The sequence below is a fragment of the Rhinoderma darwinii genome, unplaced genomic scaffold (assembly GCF_050947455.1).
Source record: "Rhinoderma darwinii isolate aRhiDar2 unplaced genomic scaffold, aRhiDar2.hap1 Scaffold_736, whole genome shotgun sequence".
NCBI lineage: Eukaryota > Metazoa > Chordata > Amphibia > Anura > Rhinodermatidae > Rhinoderma > Rhinoderma darwinii.
In genome coordinates this window covers 290,894-316,023 of record NW_027464298.1, presented here as the reverse complement: position 1 = coordinate 316,023, position 25,130 = coordinate 290,894, and the positions used below count along the sequence as shown (strand labels likewise).

Here is a 25,130-nt window from a genome sequence, read left to right as displayed (position 1 = left end):
CTTCTCATAATCCACCACTAGATGGCGAGTTATTATACACAAAACTGCACTTCTGTATTTAAACACTGGATGGCGCAACAATCTCTAAATTATACTGATAAGGACCGCTAATAATTGTAGCTGCACTTACTACAAATAACCACTTAGTGGCGCACTGATCCTATCCAAACCTCTTCGTATGCAAACAAAGCTGCACATTCTACAAGAGACCATTGGGGGCGCACTGATTCATGTTGGACAGAGGCAATGGGAGAGCTTCGCCCATTTCAACCAATCACGGATGGTTTCTTTGACCATTCAACCATTAGGCCTGAGCAGCGTAATAAACTACAAGTCCCGGCATACCGTGCAGCAAAGGAAGGAAGTGACGTACGTTCGTCTAGATCGGTCATGTGACTAGGTCTTCGCTATCATGGCTGCCGCCTATTCTAGGGATCACTGTAGAGCCGGCGGGTCAGGTGAATGTCTGTCGTTCTGCAGGGTCTTTGTGTCCAGCTGAGCGGAGTGTGAACATGCATGAGAATTACACGTGACCGCATTGACCGGATTATGGGTTTGATGACATGTTGTGCTCTTACATCATCCTGATTTGCGCTTGCGCCGCAATTTGAACTATGTTTGGGATGTCCTCCCGTTTTTTTTTCTGTGATGTCATCCTGTATTGTGCCCGTCTCCCAACCGTCCCGGATTCCTGGTGTCCCGGGTTATATCCCTCTGTCAGGACGCAGGTACAGTTGAACCCAATGCTGGAGCAGGGAACCATCAGCTCTCTGCTTTAGAATTAGTTCAGAGCGGAGGGAGGACTCCCCGGGCACAGCGACACTTTAAAGGGAATGTGTCGCTAGAATTTATTTTTTTTAGTTAAACAATTATTATTTAAGTGATTAAACATTGATTTTTTTTTTTTTTTTTCAAAAGTCCGGAAATATTATAAATTAGTTTCTAATTTATAACATTTCCATGTGCTGGCCACTAGAGGGAGCAGTTCCCAAAATTGCAGCATTGGCATGTGGTAAAGCAACCTCATTGCTTTATGCTGCAAATTTGGGGTAGACGCAGTCGCTCTAGTGTCGTCACACAATCCCCCCTCCCTTATTCTGGCTAGTGCTGGGAGGAGGGGGTTGAATCTTCAAACCTCCTACACTGTGTGCCGCCATTTTCTGAGCGACTGCACAGTGTAGGAGGATTAGATTACGGGCTCAGCAGACAGTATAAGGCCTCATTTACACGAGCGTGTGCGTTTTGCGCACGCAAAAAAACGCAGCGTTTTGCGTGCGCAAAAGGCACTTGACAGCTCCGTGTGTCATCAGTGTATGATGTGCGGCTGCGTGATTTTCGCGTAGCCGCCATCATAGAGATGAGGCTAGGCGACGTCAGTAAATAGTCACTGTCCAGGGTGCTGAAAGAGTTAAGCGATCGTCAGTAACTGTTTCTGCACCCGGGACAGTGACTACCGATCCCAATATACAGCAACCTGTAAAAAAATAGAAGTTCATACTTACCGAGAACTCCCTGCTTCTGTCTCCAGTCCGGTCTCCCGGCCGTTGCCTTGGTGACGCGTCCCTCTCTTGACATGCGGCCCCACCTCCCTGGATGACACGGCAGGCCATGTGACCGCTGCAGCCTCTGCTTGGCCTGTGATTGGCTGCAGCCTGTGATTGGCCTGTGATTGGCTGCAGCCTGTGATTGGCCTGTGATTGGCTGGAGCTGTCACTTGGACTGAATCGTCATCCCGGGAGGTCAGACTGGAGGAAGAAGCCGGGAGTTCTCGGTAAGTCAGAACTTCTTTTTTTATTTTTACACGTTCATGTATATTGGGATCGGAAGTCACTGTGCAGGGTGCTGAAACAGTTTAACTCTTTCAGCACTGTGGACAGTGACTGTCTCCTGACGTCGCGTACCGGAGCATTTTTTGCCGGGTCAAAACCCGGTGAAGTTCGGTGCGCTCATCTCTAATTTGACACTCCGTTTGGATGTTTGTAAACAAAAGCACGTGGTGCTTTTCTGTTTACATTCAGTTTGACAGCTGGTGCGCGAAAAACGCACGATTATAGAACATATCGTGAGTTTTACACAACGCACTCGCGCTGCGCAAAATTCACGCATCGTCTAAACTGCCCCATAGAGTAATATAGGTGCGTACGACACGCGTGAAAAGCACGCACGTATATTACGCTCGTGTAAATGAAGCCTAACACGAACATAATACACACGCACGCACACAAACATAAATTACCTGCTCCGGCCGCCGCCTCCGCTGGTCTATGCTCCTTCGCTTCGTTAAACATATGGCCGGGAGTCGTCATCTTACTCTCCGGCCGCAGCTTCCGGTCCACATGAAAATGGCGCTAACGAGCTTAGTTTTGGTCTGTGTGTGAGCGGCGCATGCTCCGTTCCCACGCAGACGGCGTACACTATGTTGGATAGAACGGTTCCCATTCTCTATGGGGATGTATGTGCCGTATTCCATCTCTGTGACGTTAATCGACAAATACAGAGATGAGAAAAAAAATAGCGGCCCCCATAGAGAAGAAAAAGTAGAACATGAGAACATAAATAAATAATTTTTTTAGCATACTAAAAGCAATATTATATAAAAAAAATAATTTCATGACACCTTCCCTTTAAGCGCTGTGCTGGGGGAATCCCAAGATGTCACTGTCCATATATGGATTTTGACATCAGAGCTTCCCTGTAGGAGGGGAATCCCCGGCCTATGCTCTGGCTGGGATGCCGCTCCTAGAGGGAGTCCTAATGGCTCTATCTACAGGGGTGGGGCACTATCTACGTGGGCACTGGCACTAGGGGCAGCTAAGGGGGCATTATACAGTATGGTGGCATCTATAGAGGCATTATACTGCGTGGGCTGAACCGAGTGTGTATGGGCGGGGATTGGTTGGGATTAGAGGCGTGGCTTAAGAGGGAAAAAAATTGCCGCGCCGTATCAGTTGTCCCTCTGTGATACTTGAGCGTTGGGAGGAATGTGCCGTGACCTCATCCTGTACTGCGCCTGTGATGTCATCACGTAGTGTTGTCAGGTTTGGCTCCTCCTCTTCCGTGATGTCAGTGGCTGTAATTGTGTCACATGATGCTGTGGGGGAGGGGGGAGACCACACACAGGGAGATCAATACTGAACCATCATTGTCTCATGTTCTCGCTCTTCCCTGCAGTTTGATGTGTGAGCGGAGAAGACCACAAGGAGTCCAGTAACTGATCCACTGACAGGAAGAACAATGTGAGTGTCTGCGGGGGATGGGAATATAACATTGAGGTGGGGTCCTCAGACACCTCGGTATTGACCCCTTGTTGTCCGCAGTATAGAGATATATTATATTACACTTCTCTCTCCAGAGCTGCAGCATGGTCTATGGGTTCATCGTCCACACTGTGGGCTCCGCTCCTGGTGGGGCCCCTGAGCCCTGCAGGGTCTTGTACCACCGCGTGTTCTCCTCCGGTTTAGTGGACGATCAGCGGCGCTCAGATGAAGATTTCCTGGAGAAGGAGAACGTCCGGCGGAAGGATCAGATGGCAGCGGTCGCCCGGTAATGAGCCCCAGATATAGAGCGCCCCCTGCTGGATGAGGACTATCCTCATAATATAACCCATACTGCAGCTGTACCGGTCTGTCCTGCCCCCTACTAGTAACTGGCGCAAAAGGGGAGGGGCTGACAACTGGAGATGGTTTTCAGGAGCATTTAAGAAAAGATATAAATAAAACGGTCCCCCCCCCCCCCCCCCTGTAATTTACATTCAGAGGATTTACAGGGAAATTAATATTCCAATTAAAATCTAAAACCAGAACATTTGATGATCCGGCGAGACTCATCGGTGCCGGATTACAGGATCTTTCCTGACTTGTTGTCCAGCAGGGGGCAGTATAATAGGACTGCTCTGACTGTTCCCATGATGCATTGCGGTCTTCTCCCGCAGGCAGGTGGAGTCGCTGTGTCTCCTGAGACGCCCGTTCTCCGCTCGGCCGGTCCCTGACTTTGTCGTCCATTCTTCGGACGAGGCGGTCACTCTCCAGGAGGAGGATGTCGGGGTCCTGGGGTTATCGGCGGGGGAGCCCTTCCCCCAAGAGATGATTGTGCTGTGGGTGGGGGTTTACTGCCTGGGCTTTTCTCTGGTCTGTGACCCCCGGGAGAACCTGACGCTGGCGGAGATGACGCTGAGGATGACGGTGAAGCATCTGCTGGAGACGCTGCGGCTCGTGACGCACGGCAGCAACGCCCTCCTCCGCGCCGACAAGGTGGAGCTCACCCTGGACAAGCTCATCCCGCAGGGGCAGCTGCTGTACCTCAGCCACGCGGCCGCACAGGCGCTGGAGAAGGAGCTGAGCGGCTGCATGACCCTCTGAGGAACAGCGCCCCCTGCAGGGAGACGGCCGCCATCTTTACACCTGTAATCCTCCTGTTCTATGTAAATAAATCTTCATCCTTGTAAAAAAAAGTTCATCAGTTTCCGAATAGGCTGTTTCAAGATCTCTGCTTGCTGTCAGTGAATATAAATTAGGCCAGTGGCAGCAAAGGGGGGGGGGGGGGTATCTTGGCGGTGGCACGTGAGGTCATATGATGCTCGGTCCATTAAATCTCACACTATTCCCCCCTCTGCATCAGTTGTAGCGCACGGGGGCGGACACATTAAGTCCTCTCCGTTCCTGGCACCGCCCGCAGCCGCGGAGCTCCAGATTTTACCGTCACGGTCCGGACCCTATAGCGACGACAGGACCTGAAACATGCGGGAAAACCTCCCCCCGGGTCAGGAGATCAGCGGAGAGAAGATCCTCAACACCGAGGGGGGCACTTACGTAGCAATGGAGGGCACACGAGGTTATAACGGACCAGGAAGGAGAAGACCCGAATATATTACGTTTATTTAAATGATAAAAACACAAATATATTAATATCTAATAGAAAAATATAAAATTACCCAAATATACAGAAACACAAGGAATGTGAGACGCGGAAGGGCCGGGGGAGGGGTGCAGTTTATGTCACATGTCGGGGTCATAAGGCAATTCTTGGTGTTCGGGGGAGGGGCTCAGCATCAGTTCCAGGGGGTCTTCCTGCCCAGAATGTGATTTGTTACTTTCTATAAGAAAATAGAAGGGGGGGGAAATGGAGAAACATCATAAGATAATGAGGAACAGGGTCCTCCCAGCAGCACAGAGTATTTCAGGAGAGTGCTGGTCTTGTGGGCGGTAACTGATACACATGGTAAAGCAGGGTCCCCAAAAACAGTCCATGACCTCAAATCAGTATGTTAATCTCCTTAAATACTCTGTGCTGCTGCAGTGGTGGTTTTTTTATTTACAGTATTTATATGAGGCTCCGGTTACTCCGGATGTAGAAATGTATGTTAAACATTCACCGTTACTCTAAGGGTATGTGCACACACACTAATAACGTCCGTAATTGACGGACGTATTTCGGCCGCAAGTACCGGACCGAACACAGTGCAGGGAGCCGGGCTCCTAGCATCATAGTTATGTACGATGCTAGGAGTCCCTGCCTCTCCGTGGAACTACTGTCCCATACTGAAAACATGATTACAGTACGGGACAGTTGTCCGGCAGCGAGGCAGGGACTCCTAGCATCGTACATAAGTATGATGCTAGGAGCCCGGCTCCCTGCACTGTGTTCGGTCCGGGACTTGCGGCCGAAATACGTCCGTCAATTACGGACGTAATTAGTGTGTGTGCACATACTCTACAGGGTCGAATTAGGGTATCAGACAGGGCAACAGGGAGATTACATTGGGATTATGTCAGGAGGTGCTGCCGTGTTGTGGTGGTGTTTGGGTACTACATTAGTATCAGGTGTGGAGGTGCTGCCACCTTGTGGTGGTGTTTGGGTATTACATTAGTATCAGGTGAGGAGGTGCTGCCACCTTGTGGGTATTACATTAGTATCAGGTGAGGAGGTGCTGCCACCTTGTGGTGGTGTGTGGGTATTACATTAGTATCAGGTGTGGAGGTGCTGCCGCCTTGTGGTGGTATTTGGGTATTACATTAGTATCAGGTGTGGAGGTGCTGCCGCCTTGTGGTGGTATTTGGGTATTACATTAGTATCAGGTGAGGAGGTGCTGCCACCTTGTGGTGGTGTTTGGGTACTGATTTATTAGGATACCTTCCTGAACAGCTGGGCTTTCAGACGATAGGTTTCATACTCCGATCGCCTCTTCTCTTCTTCCTTTCTCTTTGTGATTTCTGGAAGTTGCTGATAAATCCTGAAACAAACACAATGGACGACACCTTTGTGGGCGCAGATAATAAATACACCCCATCAGTCTACCTGAACTATGGGTCATCCAGTCTCATCGCCTCCCCCTTCCCCCGGTCCCTACTCTACATAATACGGCCAGGGCCGGACAATGCTCTATAAATACTCGTGCGCTGGGGCAGGACTAGCGGCCGGGTCCTCCTGGACACATCACACGAGGGTTCAGGAGGACCCAACAAGGATCGGGACACGGAAATTCCTCAGCTGTTGGTTTTGGGTGGAATTTGCTACAATATTCGGCTCCATAACGGTCGATCCCTCGACACACAATAAACCTTCCCGCCTGCTCGTGAATCTTCCCGCTGTTTTCTGCACAGTATTTCACTTGTCAGAGCAGCAGTTTGTGCTTCAGAGCTGCTCATCCTGCTGTAACTTAGGACAGGACGTTGTAAACACAGACAACCATTTTAGAGGCGGTGGATAGACGTCGGGTCACGCAGCTGCAGACTCCCCCCTGCTCCCCCTCTGTGACTCCTCGTAGTCGCTCCTTCACTAAGGTGGAAGTGTCCGCATGACAGCCCACGTCCCGGGCGCCCGCAATGCCGACACTTCATCTCCTCACACATCTATGAACGCTCAGTACGGGGAAGGTTTGCTCCAGGAACGGGAGGGAATCCCTTCAGGAAACCTCCCCAGCCGTTTTTACTTGATGACGGAATGACCTCCGCGCTCAGACCATCGCCTCGGGTTTGGCGCGCACGTCTCACCTCTTGGACCTCTGGATCATTTCTTTCTTCGGGATGGTTCGGTTCTGCTGCGATATTCTGGAATCTAAAACCAGAGGAAAAAAAAAAAAAAGAGATGAATTGGTTAGAATTGTGTCTGGCGCCGGTCCGTTATAATCCGTTCGTGCTCATTATACCAGATCGGCACGTACCGGCACCTACAGATAATTGGGTGCATGGGACATTAAGAAACCACAGGGGACATTAAGAAACCACAGATACCAAGCGAGCAGTAGGGCTGAGGTGAAGCTCTGTGTCTGGAGGCAGCTGTGAAAGCCACTGTATTATTGTAGGTGCCGAGCTCTAATCCACCAATCACGGTTCTTTGCGTCCTTATTAGATTAAATTCACCGTAAACGCGCAGAGATCAAAGATGAACGACTATTTTGTGCGTATGGGAGCCTTAAACTACCCGCACCAGCAGATGGAGGAGGGAAGGATCAGGCATGTGCGACGTTTGTTTCCGTGGGGATAAGCGGCTGTCAGAAGTGTCCAGCAGCTGCTTGTCCCCCCCCCCCCATGCCGAGCGTCCATCTTTATGGTGTGGTCGGGGGATGGGGTTAGATTACAAGTAAGTCACGTTGCCGAGTTCTAGACGTGGAGCCCGCGGGGGTCTCTCACTAGACCTCACTCTATAGTGGCTGTCACCTTTGTATGGGGGGGCTCCGCTCCTTGCCGGCCGGTTGAAGAGCTCGTCTCTTTCACACTGGAACTCGCTCTGTAATTTGCGTTCCTCGGCGAGAAGCTGCAGCCGTTTCACCCTCTGCCCGGAGCGGAAGATGAAGTCCGGACGATGAGATCTCAGAGATTCCTAAGACACAAGCACCTAGAATAAGACCGGACCTCAATCCCCCATGATGCTTTGCTCCAACACTAGATGGCGGCCGCCCTCACCTGCAGGGTCACTTTGATGAAGGGCTCGGTCGTCTTGTCTGGTGCGAGGACTCTGCTTCCGTAGGTCGGTCCTTCTGGTCTCGCGGGGACCTGGTCCTGCTCGTTCTTCTCCCGCAGAGGTTCTCTCCAGGGCTTGGTTCCCGTTACTGGCTGATACCAGACCGGTCCTGGACCCCTCCTGACCCCCCGCTCATTCTCCTTCTGGGACTCGGATTTGAGATCTGCGGCCGGCACGAACCAGCTCATCCCTGTATGTGAATCACAGCGAGGAGAGGAGGACAGGGACCGGATTATAACACAGCGAGGAGAGGAGGACAGGGACCGGATTATAACACAGCGAGGAGAGGAGGACAGGGACCGGATTATAACACAGCGAGGAGAGGAGGACAGGGACCGGATTATAACACAGCGAGGAGAGCAGGACAGGGACCGGATTATAACACAGCGAGGAGAGCAGGACAGGGACCGGATTATAAACACAGCGAGGAGAGGAGGACAGGGACCGGATTATAACACAGCAAGGAGAGGAGGACAGGGACCGGATTATAACACAGCGAGGAGAAGAGGACAGGGACCGGATTATAACACAGCGAGGAGAGGAGGACAGGGACCGGATTATAACACAGCGAGGAGAGGAGGACAGGGACCGGATTATAACACAGCGAGGAGAGGAGGACAGGGACCGGATTATAACACAGCGAGGGGAGGAGGACAGGGACCGGATTATAACACAGCGAGGAGAGGAGGACAGGGACCGGATTATAACACAGCGAGGAGAGGAGGACAGGGACCGGATTATAACAGAGCGAGGAGAGGAGGACAGGGACCGGATTATAACACAGCGAGGAGAGGAGGACAGGGACCGGATTATAACACAGCGAGGAGAGGAGGACAGGGACCGGATTATAACACAGCGAGGAGAGGAGGACAGGGACCGGATTATAACACAGCGAGGAGAGGAGGACAGGGACCGGATTATAACACAGCGAGGAGAGGAGGACAGGGACCGGATTATAGCACAGCGAGGAGAGGAGGAAAGGGACCGGATTATAACACAGCGAGGAGAAGAGGACAGGGACCGGATTATAACACAGCGAGGAGAGGAGGACAGGGACCGGATTATAACACAGCGAGGAGAGGAGGACAGGGACCGGATTATAACACAGCGAGGAGAGGAGGACAGGGACCGGATTATAACACAGCGAGGAGAAGAGGACAGGGACCGGATTATAACACAGCGAGGAGAGGAGGACAGGGACCGGATTATAACACAGCGAGGAGAGGAGGACAGGGACCGGATTATAACACAGCGAGGAGAGGAGGACAGGGACCGGATTATAACACAGCGAGGAGAGGAGGACAGGGACCGGATTATAACACAGCGAGGAGAGGAGGACAGGGACCGGATTATAACACAGCGAGGAGAGGAGGACAGGGACCGGATTATAACACAGTGAGGAGAGGAGGACAGGGACCGGATTATAGCACAGCGAGGAGAGGAGGACAGGGACCGGATTATAACACAGCGAGGAGAGGAGGACAGGGACCGGATTATAACACAGCGAGGAGAGGAGGACAGGGACCGGATTATAACACAGCGAGGAGAGGAGGACAGGGACCGGATTATAACACAGCGAGGAGAGGACAGGGACCGGATTATAACACAGCGAGGAGAGGAGGACAGGGACCGGATTATAACACAGCGAGGAGAGGAGGACAGGGACCGGATTATAGCACAGCGAGGAGAGGAGGACAGGGACCGGATTATAACACAGCGAGGAGAGGAGGACAGGATTATAACACAGCGAGGAGAGGAGGACAGGGACCGGATTATAACACAGCGAGGAGAGGAGGACAGGGACCGGATTATAACACAGTGAAGACTTAGTAAAGACTCCGTCCCTGCGCAGTGAACACAGGCAGGAAATGGTTAATCTCGATCGTTCCGTCCCTGGCCTCCTATAGATCACACGGCTGGAAGACGTCACCCACCTGGCGGGACGTGCGGCTCCGCTACAGTCACTTTGGTGTGGGACGTGTTCATATTGGACTCCACGTTCACAGCAGCCGCAGGATCAGTCGTGGTCTTCAGCCGTTCACCCCCCGGAGATGGGAAGGTGGTCCCCACATCTCTGGTGTTCCTCCTGGTGGCGCTCATCACAATCTCCAGCTCTCCTACATTTAGGGGAGAAGATACGTTAGTGGATACCGGGAAGTTGGAGCACGACACGTTTAGCTAATGGGTCATTGGGGCCCCGTGAGCTGGAAGTGCGGCCCCCATGACCTCGGAGGTCTCCACGTCTACAAGACAAAGCAGACTATAGAGGGGCCATAATGTATATACACTGGGGACCCCTTCCTTCTAGGGATCGGTGAGGGGCACAGCTCATGGACCCTCTGACACGACTCTAATACGAGTAAAGGGTCCCTTTAAGGACACCCCCCAGAAGCGGTAACCCACCGGCCTGGGCGCCTTTGTTCAGGCTCCTGCTGCTTTTCTTCCGTCTTAGCGCTGGACTCGGCTCCCACAAGCTGTTGGACGAGGCGATCGATTCGGCATCCGCCATCTTTATAAGAGAAAGACGCTTATCACCGAGTGACCATTCTGAAAAGGGCTGTTCAAAGACTAATCATGAGATAAGCGGCATCAGGTTCAGGAGCGCCGTCTCGGATACATAAACCCCTGTATACGGCTGAACTGCTCAGAGGAACCTTCCCGATATTTATAGATTTCCCCCCGTACTCTTTACCTTACTCCGGCTCTTCGGGAGCTCCTGTATCTCCATCCTGGACTGTCCCCGGCCTGCGGGCGCGCGTTTCGATCCCTTCACGGTGCCCTCGGTGCGTTTCTTTTGGAAGTCGATGGTGCTGTAGAGGCGGCCGAGTCTGGATGAGGGGAGAACCCGCTCCGGCCCAAAAGCGTTAATGAGTCTGATGGTGTCTATGGTGGACGCGGCGCTGCTGCCAGTCGTCCCGGATAAGGCCTCGCTGCCCACCTGGGACTCTGCGGTGGCGGTATCGGTCACGGTGCTTCTCTCCTCAGACACGGGTTCTGAATGCTGCGAGCCGCTGTCCTCATAGGGTTTACCAAAGGAGCCATCCGAGAGGTCATCCAGAGACTGCAGCGAGTCCCCTCCGAGCTTCCTCCGGTACCACTGCTCCCGGGCAGTTTTCGTCGTCTCCCTCTTCTGATCCGTCTCTTCCTTCCGGTTCTTCTCATCTTTGGAGGACGTCAGCGGGAGGGGTGGGGGGTTCTGCAGCAGCCTGGCCAGCCGCTCCAGACGTTCCACAAGGGACATCTCCAGGTTGCTGCTGGGTGCGGCCGCCCGTCTTCTGCTCTCCGTGTACCGCGCCCACAGATGGTCCAGGCTCTGGTCGGAGACGATGCTCTGACTTCTCTCTCCAGCGATGGCCCGGATTCTGGAGTAACCCCGCTCATTTCTCTCCCTGGCCTCGGGTCTGCAGTCCCGGCTGCTGCTGGGTGGACGGCTCCGGGTCTGAGCGCTCTTGTCGCTTCGTCCAGGAACGTCGGTGGCATCAGGAGTAGCGGGGTGGGTTTTCTTCCCCGTGGTCCCCTCAGTTGCCTCCTCCCGGGACCTCAGTGATAGATTAATATGGGATTGTTGTTCTTGGGAATAATCTATTTCAGGCTGTAAAGGAAGGAACTCGTTATCCTGAAGGGAAGATCCCGGATACGGCCGCAGCCCCCCAGCGTCCGATCCCTCTCTGGACCTACAACTTGTAGGATGGACGGGCCTGGAGGACATTTCACTGAAGCTTCCCGAGTCCTTCTCCGCCTGAGACTTCTGGGGCGCGAGCGTCAACTTAGCTGGAGGCCGCGATGGGTCCAGGTCATCGATAGGACCTATAAAGAAACGAAATACTGAAGGAGTCTCCACCCGAGAAGTGATAAAACGTGAAGGTCACACATCATAATCTCACAGTATTAATACTTGTACTGATCCAGTTACATAACATCTTATACTCCAATTACATCCAGAGCTGCCCCCCACTAGATTGCTGTTTCTGCATTTCCCATAGAGTATAATGGAGGGCTCAGACCTGCGGGGCCTTCTCCTCCAACAAGGAACGCAGGACCACCACTCTGTAGGAATCCCAGTGATTGAAGCCCACAGATCAGAGAAGACCCCTTTCAGGGCTGACTTTGCGGTTCGCTGCTGCCACCTTCTGGTTCAGTGCGTGTACAGCGCATTCCCTGCAGAAATGTATGTGATTTAGTGTTAACATCTTCTATTATGCAACACGGCAGAGCCCATTATAGGATCTCCTGCAGTGCAGAATTGTGAATGCAGCTCTGGATGTGAGTGGAGTATGACATGATATAACTGAGGATTTAGAAAGTTGTGGACGTGTTGCTGCTGCTGCTGCTCACCTCTTGCCGGCTTGGGCCTCCACTCTGCTGTTTTAGGGCTCGGCTCTTTGCTGTAGATGCCCTCTCGGTGTCTCGGTATAGAGGGGTCTGATAACTTTTCTGTGGCGGCCCCCAATACGTCTGTGGGAAACTTTGGGGCAATGGCGTCATTGGAGCCTGTATGAAGTGAGGAAGAAGAGGAGGAAGAGCGGGAGCGGGAGACGAGGTGTAAAAACTTATTACTAGGATTGGAGGACAAAGAGGAAAATCATAAAATCCACACTGTGCGCTCACATTACAGACCCAGCGCCCCCTGCAGGCAGCTGTGCGAGCCACGGGAGTCTGATCTTCAATATCTACTGACCAGCGAGTGAAGGGTTAAATAACGCTGCGCACCAGCATCCTGCCAATAGACACGCGGATGAGGAGTAACGGGCGCCTTCTATGCAAGTGAAACAACGGGGGTCTCAGATCTGCTACCCATGAAGAACTGAGAAACGCAGTTCCATAGAAATACATGTGAGGGCGCCGTGTGGCAAATGTTCCAGTTGCATCAAATAGAAAACAATTGAAGGGACTTGCAGTAGCAGCAGAAGTGTAAAGGATGGGGGACAGTGAAACATATGAGGCTGCCCGGCACATGACTTTGTGGTTAACTGTAGAGAACTACAACATCGGAACGTAACAATAACCGTAACACATTATAAAATATAATAGAGGATGAAATAGAAGATGATGGGGAGGGGGGGGGTCTCCGTTACCTGGGTGGGAGCTCTCGATGGTGCTGACCGGGGACATCCTGGAGCCGCTCTCCATGAAGGGCACATAGAACAGTTCTGGGCTCCCCGGGGGTCGGTACGGCAGCAGCAGAGGTTGATCTGAAGCACGGGGATCAAACATAACACCGTTACCCCGCGTCTCAGCATGTTCTGAACAGCTCATCATACGAGGCCGGCCGCTCGGGCTGAAGCTTTGGGGTCTGACGTAAGAAACTAGAACGGAAGCCTTTCCTTCATTTTTAGGAGAATATTTTGGAAGAGCTTAAAAGGGATCGTCCAGTTTAGAAAACCCATTGTCATCCGCCCTATTAGTGAATTCTGGGTTAATATGGGGGGGGTCCATGTTCAGCATCCTCATCTCTTGGTCAGCGTGGAGAGCGGTTACATAGAGCGTCTCTGGAGGACCCGTCCTGTATTACACAGATAGCACATTGATATAAATGGACACTGTAATACTTCATTTCTCCTGTGGTGGCGCTGCAGGGAAGTTGAACACTTCCTGCCAGATTTCCCCACAGATCAGTTGATCGCTGAGGGTCCGAGCAGGGAAACACTGATCAGCTTATTGACAAGGGACCGTCTAACAAGTAGAGACTGTCCAAAGCGGAGAATCCCTTTAACCCCTCGGTGCCGCAGCCATTTTTAGTTTTTCATTTTGGTTTTATCCTCCGCACCTTCATTGTTTTATTTGACAGACGTACGTTTTTTTTGCGGGGCGTATATTCTGAGAACGATCACCTTTTATTTTCCGTCTATAGAACTGGACGAGAGCAGGAGAGCAGATTTAGGCGGGCGAGCCGTCGTTTTTATTGGAACCGTTTTTTCTTTCCTCGCCTTCATGATGTTATATTTTAAGGGTTTGGCCTTTTACGGACGTGGCGGAACCGACTAGAATGTCCTCGGATGTTTTGGGAATTTTGAAAGATTTTTTTTTTTATACAAAAATGTGATAAATGAATAAAACAAAGTATGACGGTGTTTTAACCCCTTAATGACCAGGGATTATTTTTTGTTTTTCGCGGTCGCGTTCTAGGAGCCGTAACTTTTTTTTATTCCGTCGTCATCGCCGTATGACGGCTTGTTTTTTTGCGGGACGAGTTGTGTTTTTCGACTGCATCATTTTTGGGTGCGTATAATATATCGATGAACTTTTAACAACTTTATTTTAGGAAAGAATTGAAAATAAACGGCTATTCCAGCGTGGTATTTCACGTTATAAATTCACGCCGTTCACTATGCGGCAGAAATAACGCGGCACCGTTATTCTTTATATGTAGAGGTTTCAGGTTTTCCTACATTTGTAAAACAAAAACCCTTTAAAAAAAAAAATAAAGTTGTTGCATCGCCGCATTTCAAGAGCCGTAACTTTTTTTTTTCCCGTCGATGTCGCTGTATGGGGGCTTGTTTATTGCGGGACGAGGTGTCGTTTTCATTGGTAGTATTTTGGGGTACAGGGGACTTATTGACTAACTTTTATTTTTTATGGTGGGAATGGGAGAAACTTTTGCCATTGTTTGTTGCGTTTTTTTTTTTTGACGCCGTTCACCCGGCGGTTTAATTAATGCGTTAACTTTATTGTTTGAGTCGTTACGATCGCGGCGATACCGTATCTGTGTTACTTTTTTTCACACTTTGACTAAATAAAACTTCTTTTTGGGGAAAAAAGTGGTTTTATTTTATTTTTACTGTAAACTTTTTTTTTTTCAATAAACTTTATGCAACGGTTTTACGCTTTTTTTTTTTTGTAGTCCCACCAGCGGACGTCACGCTGCGATCTGCTGATCGCTTATAGAATGCTTTGGTGTAAAAAAATGTATTAGGCCCCGCCCCCGGCTGCCATGGAAACCCGGCAGTGCCCCGCGATCTCTTTCCGGCGGCACCGATGGGGTGACTGAGGGAGTTCCCTCCCCCTGTTGAACACATTACATGCAACTGTTGCTTTTGACAGCGGCATCTAATGGGTGAAACTGCCGGGATGTGAGCGCGCTTTGATTCCGGCAGTTGCCAGGCTTTGTATAACCGCCGGGCTCCTGCCGCTGATCGCGTGGTTACACTGGCCGTACCCACGCGATCAGAGCGACGGATATATCAGTCGCTCGTCGTTAAGGGGTTAAGCAACTTTTGAATTGTCTTTTATGAATTTTCTTTGACTTTTTGAGATGCAGCTTCTGTCAGAGACGCAGGACCCGCTGTCACCGAAGCCGTCAGTCCCATTGACCTGACGGATTCGTGTTTGAGCGCAAGATACAGCTGCTCTGTATACAGGATATAGAGAAGCTGTATCTCAAAAAGTAAAAAACAAACAAAATCCATTCAAAAGTTGCTTAAAACACAACGATACATTGTTCAAAAGGTTTATAGAGCCCAGAAGTGTTTTTTACTTTTTATGTCCCCCCCCCCCCCCTCGGGAACGTGAATGGTCCGACGTCCTGCACGATGTATGTATGCTGCTGACCGGCTCCTATTAAGGATGGACTACTAGACCTATCTGACAGTAGAACGACTCCGACCATCCTAATGGATTGGGGTGACCCTGCCAGATTGGACACGACAAGCCCTTGAAACCCAGCGGGCGACCGCCTCCCGCTACATGTAATGATGTTCTACCAACGAGGCTCACCCCATGTGGAGGAGAACGTCTCATCTTCCCAGGAGGTCATTCTGCAAGTGACATGTGGAGAAGCGATGACATCACAGACCTGCAGAACGTCCGGGCGATCGGAGATCTACATGCAAATCATGGGAGCGGGGGGTTCCCTCCAGGTGACGAATAGAACCCAGAATATATATATATATATATATATATATATATATATAAAATCGGGAAGGACGTGGTTTTTCGAGGCGCAGTTGATGTCACACCACGTCCTCGCTCAATATTTATAAGAAAGGCCGGCGGAGGCGCTCACCGATGTTTCCCGCTATGAAGAGCTTCTTTGTTGTCAACAACACCTGGTGAGCCGCAGAGGGGCCCGGGGCCCGGAATGTATTGTATTGTGCGGTCTCTGTTTGTGGTGGAGAGAGGACAATACAATACAAACTGTGGGTCGCGACTCCCTGGGGGGGTCGTGTGAAGACCTCCGGGGGGTCTCAAGTCACTCACCGTTCTCCCGGCTCCCATAGACGTCTATAGGGGCCGAGTAAAGCACGGCTGTCGCTCACTCTCCTCCTCACAGTGCGAAGTGCATGTCAGGAGGAGGAAGAGGGGATTTTGTTGCTCCCTGTAGGAGTCGGAATCCCTAATCCCCGGCCACAGCTTCGGCCGAAGCTGTGACTGGGGATTCCACTCCTGGAGAAGTCCCTGACTTCACTGTCCATGTATGGGCAGTAAAGTCTGGAACTTCTCCTGGAGCGGTCCCATACAGGAAGGTAGAGGGGGGGGGGGGGTGCCATCTATGGGGGGTGGCTGAGTACAAGGGTGGTGTGTGGCACTACCTACAGTGGGAAGTGTGTGGCAGAAAATTTACAAACGAAATTAATCCGTTTTTAAAACGGACAGGGAAAAAAAACGGCCGCGAAACGGGTCAAAATCAGCAATTAAAAACGGAAACACGACCCGGACCGGAAACATTTGCAAAACGGCCGTGAATAACGGACCAAAACTGATGTTTTTATCGGTCAACACTCGGACCCGGTCGTGTGAATAGAGCCTTACATAGGACTGCAGGTAACATCTACTACATTATCTGTAATCAGAGAGTTATCACTGTGTTATCTGTGGTGTTACATAGGACTGCAGGTAACATCCACTGCATTATCTGTACTCAGAGAGTTATCATTGTGTTATCTGTGGTGTTACATAGGACTGCAGGTAGCAACTACTACATTATCTGTAATCAGAGAGTTATCACTGTGTTATCTGTGGTGTTACATAGGACTGCAGGTCACATCTACTACATTATCTGTCCTCAGAGAGTTATCACTGTGTTATCTGTGGTGTTACATAGGACTGCAGGTCACATCTACTACATTATCTGTCCTCAGAGAGTTATCACTGTGTTATCTGTGGTGTTACATAGGACTGCGGGTAACATCTACTACATTATCTGTACTCAGAGAGTTATCACTGTGTTATCTGGGGTGTTACATAGGACTGCAGGTAACATCTACTACATTATCTGTACTCAGAGAGTTATCACTGTGTTATCTGTGGTGTTACATAGGACTGCAGGTAACATCTACTACATTATCTGTACTCAGAGAGTTATCACTGTGTTATGTATGGTGTTACATAGGACTGCAGGTAACATCTACTACATTATCTGTAATCAGAGAGATATCACTGTGTTATCGGTGGTGTTACATAGGACTGCAGGTAACATCTACTACATTATCTGTACTCAGAGAGTTATCACTGTGTTATCTGTGGTGCTACATAGGACTGTAGGTAACATCTACTACATTATCTGTAATCAGAGAGTTATCACTGTGTGTTATCTGTGGTGTTACATAGGACTGCAGGTAACATCTACTACATTATCTGTAATCAGAGAGTTATCACTGTGTTATCTGTGGTGCTACATAGGACTGTAGGTAACATCTACTACATTATCTGTAATCAGAGAGTTATCACTGTGTTATCTGTGGTGTTACATAGGACTGCAGGTGACACTACTACATTGTCTGTACTCAGAGAGTTATCACTGTTATCTGGGGTGTTACATAGGACTGCAGGTAACATCTACTACATTATACCGTTACCCTGGGTGAATAATCTATTATTCAGCAAACGCTTCCGCATTTTTCTTAGGTTTCACATTTTGGTAATCAGGTTTTAGAACACGCTTATATTTTCGTTATAATATTTTTCTTATAATACTTCTCATTATTACGGTGCTTACCCGTAGCCCGGGACAGGCAGGACATCGGAGTACGAGAGGTCATCGGTCTTTCAGGAGTCGGTTTGACTCTTGGGATGGACGATGCGGAGGCTTCTCTTGACCCCTCAACAAAGATCTCAGCTGAAAAGGTGGTTTTGTCGGGACCCTCGGTGGTTATCTGGGTAGTGGCGTCGGATAATGGGGAGCGTCTTCTTTCAGACTGGACCAATCTATCCGGAATGTTTTCTTTGCCCAAGAATTGGATGAAATCTTCATGAATGGGTTTATGGTCCCCTAAAGAGAAACCCTGTAGGATCTGGGAACCGTTGGGTGGGACTGTTCCAGCAGATAAGTTATTATGGCTCAGGACTTGGTCATTCCCGGAGAGGTTTGAGGACGACCTAGTCCTAGACGGATCTTGATTTGCTCTTGGTTGACAAGCCTTTGAGGCATTATCAGGATCTAGTGTCTCCCGGGCTTTGGACACATCAAGAACCTTCAAGTCCTCCTTTGGTGAGATGGTCACGTGGAGACAAGAAAGGGCTTTCCGAGTCGGAGACGACATCGTTGCTCTGGTTTGGAATTTCTGAGAAGGTGAAGTAAATAATTCATCTCCACCAGCGTCCTCGGCACTCGGCATTCCACGATGTGTTTTTGGTTGGACATCGCCATCATTGCCCTTCATCTGAAGACCGTGATTAATGACTAAAGAACGTTCCGGAATGACATTTTTACGTACAGGATCCACATTTTCCTCTTGAAGACTTGGAAATGTATTAAAACTTTCTACAGATGGAGCAGAAATCCGTGGTCTGGATCCAGGTGCAGAATATTCTACATCTACGGCCCAGGAACTCGCTAAAAACTCTAGGGTTGAAGAATCATCAGGCCGCCATTGATGAGAAGCCACAAGAGCAGGAGCCACAATATCTTTATCTGTATGGGGTGACCGTGGCGGGTCTTCATAATAAAGGTGATGGACATCATGGGACGTAGATGCCACGTGAGGTGATCTAAGGTTGGTGGATTGGTTGGTCGGTGACTTATTGTAGACATCTTTTAAATCAGAAGAAATTGGCAGAGAACCATTAGGAGAAGAGGAGAGGGGTGAAGAACGCTTACGGGAGGAAAATGTGATAGAAGATATTGGTTTTGTGGCCTCTTCCGTGGATTTCACCGACACGTTTGGTCTGTCCAGCTCATACACATTTATTTTCGGTGTTTCTTGAGCGTGATTCTCCGTTATTGGATCTTGTTGGGAAGGACCATCAGACATGACAGACGACACATCCTTAGCCGTTCCCCCGTACGTAGAACGGTGTTGGACATCAGAAGCTTTGACACTAGAGGATATATCTTTGGCTTCCTTCGCAGAGTCGTAGGAACCGGTGACCGATAACTGGAAAGGTGACTGGGTCAGCTGTGACCCGAACTCCTCCGTGACCCCTGAAGACGTTCGCTTGTTTGACTTGGCATGAGAATGATCCTGAAAACGATAGTGGGATACAACAGTGAGAAGTCTTACATTGGGTGAAGCCGTCTACCCGTCCACCACCCCCATCATCCTCTGTAAACCCGACTATGGTCAGAATGATTTGCGCTGCCTCGTTTATGGCCAGTAGTCGACCTCTACTGCGACTCCGGCCACGGAGAAACCATGGTAAATAGGTCTGATACGACTGACGGATATCGATTTATGGGGTCAACCAATAGTTCTCGTATAATTGGCTGAGTGGCCGCCATTGCTGGATAACTCCGTACTTTAGGGTTCTATAAATGATATGGAAAGAGTTAACAGCAGCTATTGATGGCGTCCAGCGTGAAGGTATCTCCTTAAACATGGCCGCCTCCTCTCTGCCGGTCGTCTTCCATTGTGTGAGGAGAGATTCTGCGCTCCGAGCTTTTCATGCCTTATATAAATATCTCACAAGGGCTAGAAAAACTATTTTATACAAGGCCGAAATAATAATAACAAGTTATGGAAGAAACGGTCTGCGCTGAGTGATGGGCTATAAATAAAGCTTCCGGGACTGGGGGGGGGGCAGGGTCGGCAGAGTTGCGGCTGTACGAGGAGCTAGAACACTGTAACGTGAAGCTCAGCAGCGAGCGGCCTTCAGGAAAACCTCCACCCGGTGACGTACAAATAAATCCCCTGTAAACGTCAGGCGGAAAATCTCAGGGTCATTTTCATTACGGAGCACAAAACCATTCTCCGGCTGCGTTACTTTCTAGAGAACTATTTATGGGACCGGGAGGGGGGGGGGGGGGTGGGGACGCGGGACGGGGGACTCCATTTTGAGTTCATCTCCGTCTGAACCAGATCAACCTGTGGCTCTTCAGCTGTGGCAATACTAGTCACTACTACTCACACCGGCTGACAGGGCATGCTGGGAGTTGTAGCTCTGCACCAGCTTTCCCCATGTGCCCCCATTGTGGACTCCATCTGCCCCTGTTTTGGGCTTTGCCTATGTACCCCAGGTTACCATCTATCTGCACTTATTCTAGGTTTTCCCCATGTTACCCCATCTGCCCCCATCCTGGGCTTTCTCCATGTCACCCCATGTGCCCCAGGTTACCTTCCATCTGCCACAATGTCACCCCACGTACCCCAGGTTACCTTCCATCTGCCACAATGTCACCCCATGTGCCCCAGGTTACCTTCCATCTGCCACAATGTTACCCCATGTGCCCCAGGTTACCTTCCATCTGCCACAATGTCACCCCACGTACCCCAGGTTACCTTCCATCTGCCACAATGTCACCCCATGTGCCCCAGGTTACCTTCCATCTGCCACAATGTTACCCATGTGCCCCAGGTTACCTTCCATCTGCCACAATGTTACCCCATGTGCCCCAGGTTACCTTCCATCTGCCACAATGTTACCCATGTGCCCCAGGTTACCTTCCATCTGCCACAATGTTACCCCATGTGCCCCAGGTTACCTTCTATCTGCCACAATATTACCCCATGTGCCCCAGGTTACCTTCCATCTGCCACAATGTTACCCCATGTGCCCCAGGTTACCTTCCATCTGCCACAATGTTACCCATGTGCCCCAGGTTACCTTCCATCTGCCACAATGTTACCCCATGTGCCCCAGGTTACCTTCCATCTGCCACAATGTTACCCATGTGCCCCAGGTTACCTTCCATCTGCCACAATGTCACCCCATGTGCCCCAGGTTACCTTCCATCTGCCACAATATTACCCCATGTGCCCCAGGTTACCTTCCATCTGCCACAATGTCACCCCATGTGCCCCAGGTTACCTTCCATCTGCCACAATGTTACCCCATGTGCCCCAGGTTACCTTCTATCTGCCACAATATTACCCCATGTGCCCCAGGTTACCTTCCATCTGCCACAATATTACCCCACGTGCCCCAGGTTACCTTCTATCTGCCACAATATTACCCCACGTGCCCCAGGTTACCTTCTATCTGCCACAATATTACCCCATGTGCCCCAGGTTACCTTCCATCTGCCACAATGTCACCCCATGTGCCCCAGTTACCTTCTGCCACAATATTACCCCATGTGCCCCAGGTTACCTTCCATCTGCCACAATGTTACCCATGTGCCCCAGGTTACCTTCCATCTGCCACAATATTACCCCATGTGCCCCAGGTTACCTTCCATCTGCCACAATGTCACCCCATGTGCCCCAGGTTACCTTCTGCCACAATATTACCCCATGTGCCCCAGGTTACCTTCCATCTGCCACAATGTTACCCCATGTGCCCCAGGTTACCTTCCACCTGCCACAATATTACCCCACGTGCCCCAGGTTACCTTCCATCTGCCACAATGTTACCCCACGTGCCCCAGGTTACCTTCTATCTGCCACAATATTACCCCACGTGCCCCAGGTTACCTTCTATCTGCCACAATGTTACCCCACGTGCCCCAGGTTACCTTCCATCTGCCACAATGTTACCCCACGTGCCCCAGGTTACCTTCCATCTGCCACAATGTTACCCCATGTGCCCCAGGTTACCTTCCATCTGCCCCAATATTACCCCATGTGCCCCAGGTTACCTTCTATCTGCCACAATGTTACCCCACGTGCCCCAGGTTACCTTCTATCTGCCACAATGTTACCCCATGTGCCCCAGGTTACCTTCTATCTGCCACAATGTCACCCCATGTGCCCCAGGTTACCTTCCATCTGCCACAATATTACCCCATGTGCCCCAGGTTACCTTCCATCTGCCACAATGTTACCCCATGTGCCCCAGGTTACCTTCCATCTGCCACAATGTTACCCCATGTGCCCCAGGTTACCTTCCATCTGCCACAATGTTACCCCATGTGCCCCAGGTTACCTTCTATCTGCCACAATGTCACCCCATGTGCCCCAGGTTACCTTCTATCTGCCACAATATTACCCCATGTGCCCCAGGTTACCTTCCATCTGCCACAATATTACCCCATGTGCCCCAGGTTACCTTCCATCTGCCACAATGTCACCCCATGTGCCCCAGGTTACCTTCCATCTGCCACAATGTTACCCCATGTGCCCCAGGTTACCTTCTATCTGCCACAATGTTACCCCATGTGCCCCAGGTTACCTTCTATCTGCCACAATGTCACCCCATGTGCCCCAGGTTACCTTCCATCTGCCACAATGTTACCCCATGTGCCCCAGGTTACCTTCTATCTGCCACAATGTCACCCCATGTGCCCCAGGTTACCTTCTATCTGCCACAATATTACCCCATGTGCCCCAGGTTACCTTCCATCTGCCACAATATTACCCCATGTGCCCCAGGTTACCTTCCATCTGCCACAATGTCACCCCATGTGCCCCAGGTTACCTTCCATCTGCCACAATGTTACCCCATGTGCCCCAGGTTACCTTCTATCTGCCACAATGTTACCCCATGTGCCCCAGGTTACCTTCTATCTGCCACAATGTCACCCCATGTGCCCCAGGTTACCTTCCATCTGCCACAATGTTACCCCATGTGCCCCAGGTTACCTTCCATCTGCCACAATGTTACCCCATGTGCCCCAGGTTACCTTCTATCTGCCACAATGTTACCCCATGTGCCCCAGGTTACCTTCTATCTGCCACAATGTCACCCCATGTGCCCCAGGTTACCTTCCATCTGCCACAATGTCACCCCATGTGCCCCAGGTTACCTTCCATCTGCCACAATGTTACCCCATGTGCCCCAGGTTACCTTCTATCTGCCACAATGTTACCCCATGTGCCCCAGGTTACCTTCCATCTGCCACAATGTTACCCCATGTTACCTTCTATCTGCCACAATGTTACCCCATGTGCCCCAGGTTACCTTCCATCTGCCACAATATTACCCCATGTGCCCCAGGTTACCTTCTATCTGCCACAATGTTACCCCATGTGCCCCAGGTTACCTTCTATCTGCCCCAGTTCTGGCTTTTGTCTTTCCTAATTTCGGTGAATTCTGCATCTTTCTTCTGCCATTTGTTTATACTGAATTGATAAAAGAATAACTCTCTTTTCAGGTAATCCGCTGTAATAACTTGTTCTCGGAGGTTTTATTTCGCGCTCTGCACACACAGCAAGCAGGAAAGCGTTCACACAGGGAGAATATACACGGGAAACGGGGCTCAGAAATATACCGCAATTATTCTAACGAAAAGTTCTGCCTATTCCTAATACACGGTTTATCTTACTTTCACATCCGTTTTAAGATCTCTGCTTGTTGTCAGTGAAATGAAACATTCTTGTTTAACATCTTGAGGCTGAAAACACCATCCTGATCTAATATTTTTTACAGCTGAGGGTTTGCTACAATTTTATTCAGCCTAGGCAATCCTCTGTGTGAGAAATACCTTTTAACTGCACGGGGACATTGTAACGAATCATCAGGGCAGGAGAGCGAGAGGTGTTACTTATGTGTTTACCTCACAGAGGATTGCCTAGACTGACACAATGTAACAAAACCTGAGAGATGTATCAATTCTGTACAGGGCTTCTGCCTCTCTATGTAAATGTTCCCATTCACTCACAGCAAGCGGAGATCTTGAAACAAAAAGTTTATTAGAAAGGTGCAGAACTTTTCATTACACAATGATGAAGCTTCATTTACAGAGGACGGCACCGCCTCCGAGTCAGCGACCAAAAACAGAAAAGCGCCCCCTTGTGGCCGGATGCCCATTGGGCGACTATCAGCTGCTCACATGCCCGGCACCCGTCTGGTAAAGATAACTGTGCCATCATGCAGAGAAACACGGCAAACCGCAGAGTGTGAACTCACCTGTAATCCACCCCGGGCGCTGCATCACAAGAAGTGGGGAAAAGTTACCGCAGGGAACGGATAACGACCCGAGCCCATCCCCCACCCACTATATCAGACCAATGTATATATATTACACCCCTCCCCCATATCTCATGGAGCGTCGCCCCCTTGTCTAATGTGTTACAATCACACACACCCCTCCAGCCAACGCGCGCACAACTCCCCCCCCCCCCCCGTCATAGAGCAGAACATAAGTGCACACCCCCCCCCGTCATAGAGCAGAGCATAAGTAAGTGCACCCCCTCCCTCGTCATAGAGCAGAGCATAAGTGCACCCCCTCCCCCATCATAGAGCAGAGCATAAGTAAGTGCACCCCCTCCCCCGTCATAGAGCAGAGCATAAGTAAGTGCACCCCCTCCCCCGTCATAGAACAGAACATAAGTGCACCCCCTCCCCCATCATAGAGCAGAGCATAAGTAAGTGCACCCCCTCCCCCGTCATAGAGCAGAGCATAAGTGCACCCCCCCCGTCATAGAGCAGAGCATAAGTAAGTGCACCCCCTCCCTCGTCATAGAGCAGAACATAAGTGCACCCCCTCCCCCATCATAGAGCAGAGCATAAGTAAGTGCACCCCCTCCCCCGTCATAGAGCAGAGCATAAGTGCACCCCCCCCGTCATAGAGCAGAGCATAAGTAAGTGCACCCCCTCCCCCATCATAGAGCAGAGCATAAGTAAGTGCACCCCCTCCCCCGTCATAGAGCAGAGCATAAGTAAGTGCACCCCCTCCCCCGTCATAGAGCAGAGCATAAGTAAGTGCACCCCCTCCCCCGTCATAGAGCAGAGCATAAGTAAGTGCACCCCCTCCCCCGTCATAGAACAGAACATAAGTAAGTGCACCCCCTCCCCATCATAGAGCAGAACATAAGTGCACCCCCTCCCCCGTCATAGAGCAGAGCATAAGTAAGTGCACCCCCTCCCCCGTCATAGAGCAGAGCATAAGTAAGTGCACCCCCCCGTCATAGAGCAGA

At 50.5% G+C, this 25,130-nt stretch overlaps 2 protein-coding genes across 3 annotated transcripts in view; one reads left to right on the top strand and one right to left on the bottom strand.

Moving 5' to 3' along the window:
• The first annotated feature begins 355 nt into the window (after nt 1-355).
• AP5S1 (adaptor related protein complex 5 subunit sigma 1) lies at nt 356-4,450 on the top strand. 2 transcript variants are annotated; one of them, XM_075849330.1, is made up of 4 exons: nt 356-458; nt 3,172-3,236; nt 3,353-3,543; nt 3,932-4,450. In XM_075849330.1, exons 3-4 carry the CDS (start codon nt 3,362-3,364, stop codon nt 4,356-4,358), a joined length of 609 nt encoding a protein of 202 aa, XP_075705445.1. In that variant the 5' UTR covers nt 356-458; nt 3,172-3,236; nt 3,353-3,361; the 3' UTR covers nt 4,359-4,450. The 2 variants fall into 2 exon arrangements, with proteins under 2 accessions (XP_075705445.1, XP_075705446.1); XM_075849331.1 differs by lacking the exon at nt 356-458 and adding an exon at nt 560-728.
• Nucleotides 4,451-4,856: 406 nt separating this feature from the next.
• The window catches only part of ALMS1 (ALMS1 centrosome and basal body associated protein), a 42,384-nt gene continuing 22,110 nt past the window's right edge, over nt 4,857-25,130 (bottom strand). The window contains exons 8-18 of the mRNA XM_075849332.1: nt 17,894-19,358; nt 13,035-13,151; nt 12,295-12,450; nt 10,652-11,766; nt 10,363-10,468; nt 9,894-10,076; nt 7,902-8,149; nt 7,656-7,818; nt 6,990-7,053; nt 6,130-6,229; nt 4,857-5,092 (exon numbers count right to left, since the gene is read on the bottom strand). Coding sequence (XP_075705447.1) covers nt 5,048-5,092; nt 6,130-6,229; nt 6,990-7,053; nt 7,656-7,818; nt 7,902-8,149; nt 9,894-10,076; nt 10,363-10,468; nt 10,652-11,766; nt 12,295-12,450; nt 13,035-13,151; nt 17,894-19,358 — 3,762 coding nt within the window. The 3' untranslated portion in view covers nt 4,857-5,047. The remainder of the gene's footprint in view (nt 5,093-6,129; nt 6,230-6,989; nt 7,054-7,655; nt 7,819-7,901; nt 8,150-9,893; nt 10,077-10,362; nt 10,469-10,651; nt 11,767-12,294; nt 12,451-13,034; nt 13,152-17,893; nt 19,359-25,130) is intronic.

What these genes read in the sequence shown, in the direction of transcription:
- AP5S1 (XM_075849330.1), top strand. Translation starts at nt 3,362, where the DNA reads ATGGTCTATGGGTTCATCGTCCACACTGTGGGCTCCGCTCCTGGTGGG. An exon ending in CAGATGGCAGCGGTCGCCCG is followed by an intron (nt 3,544 to 3,931) that starts GTAATGAGCCCC and finishes CTTCTCCCGCAG; the next exon opens with GCAGGTGGAGTCGCTGTGTC.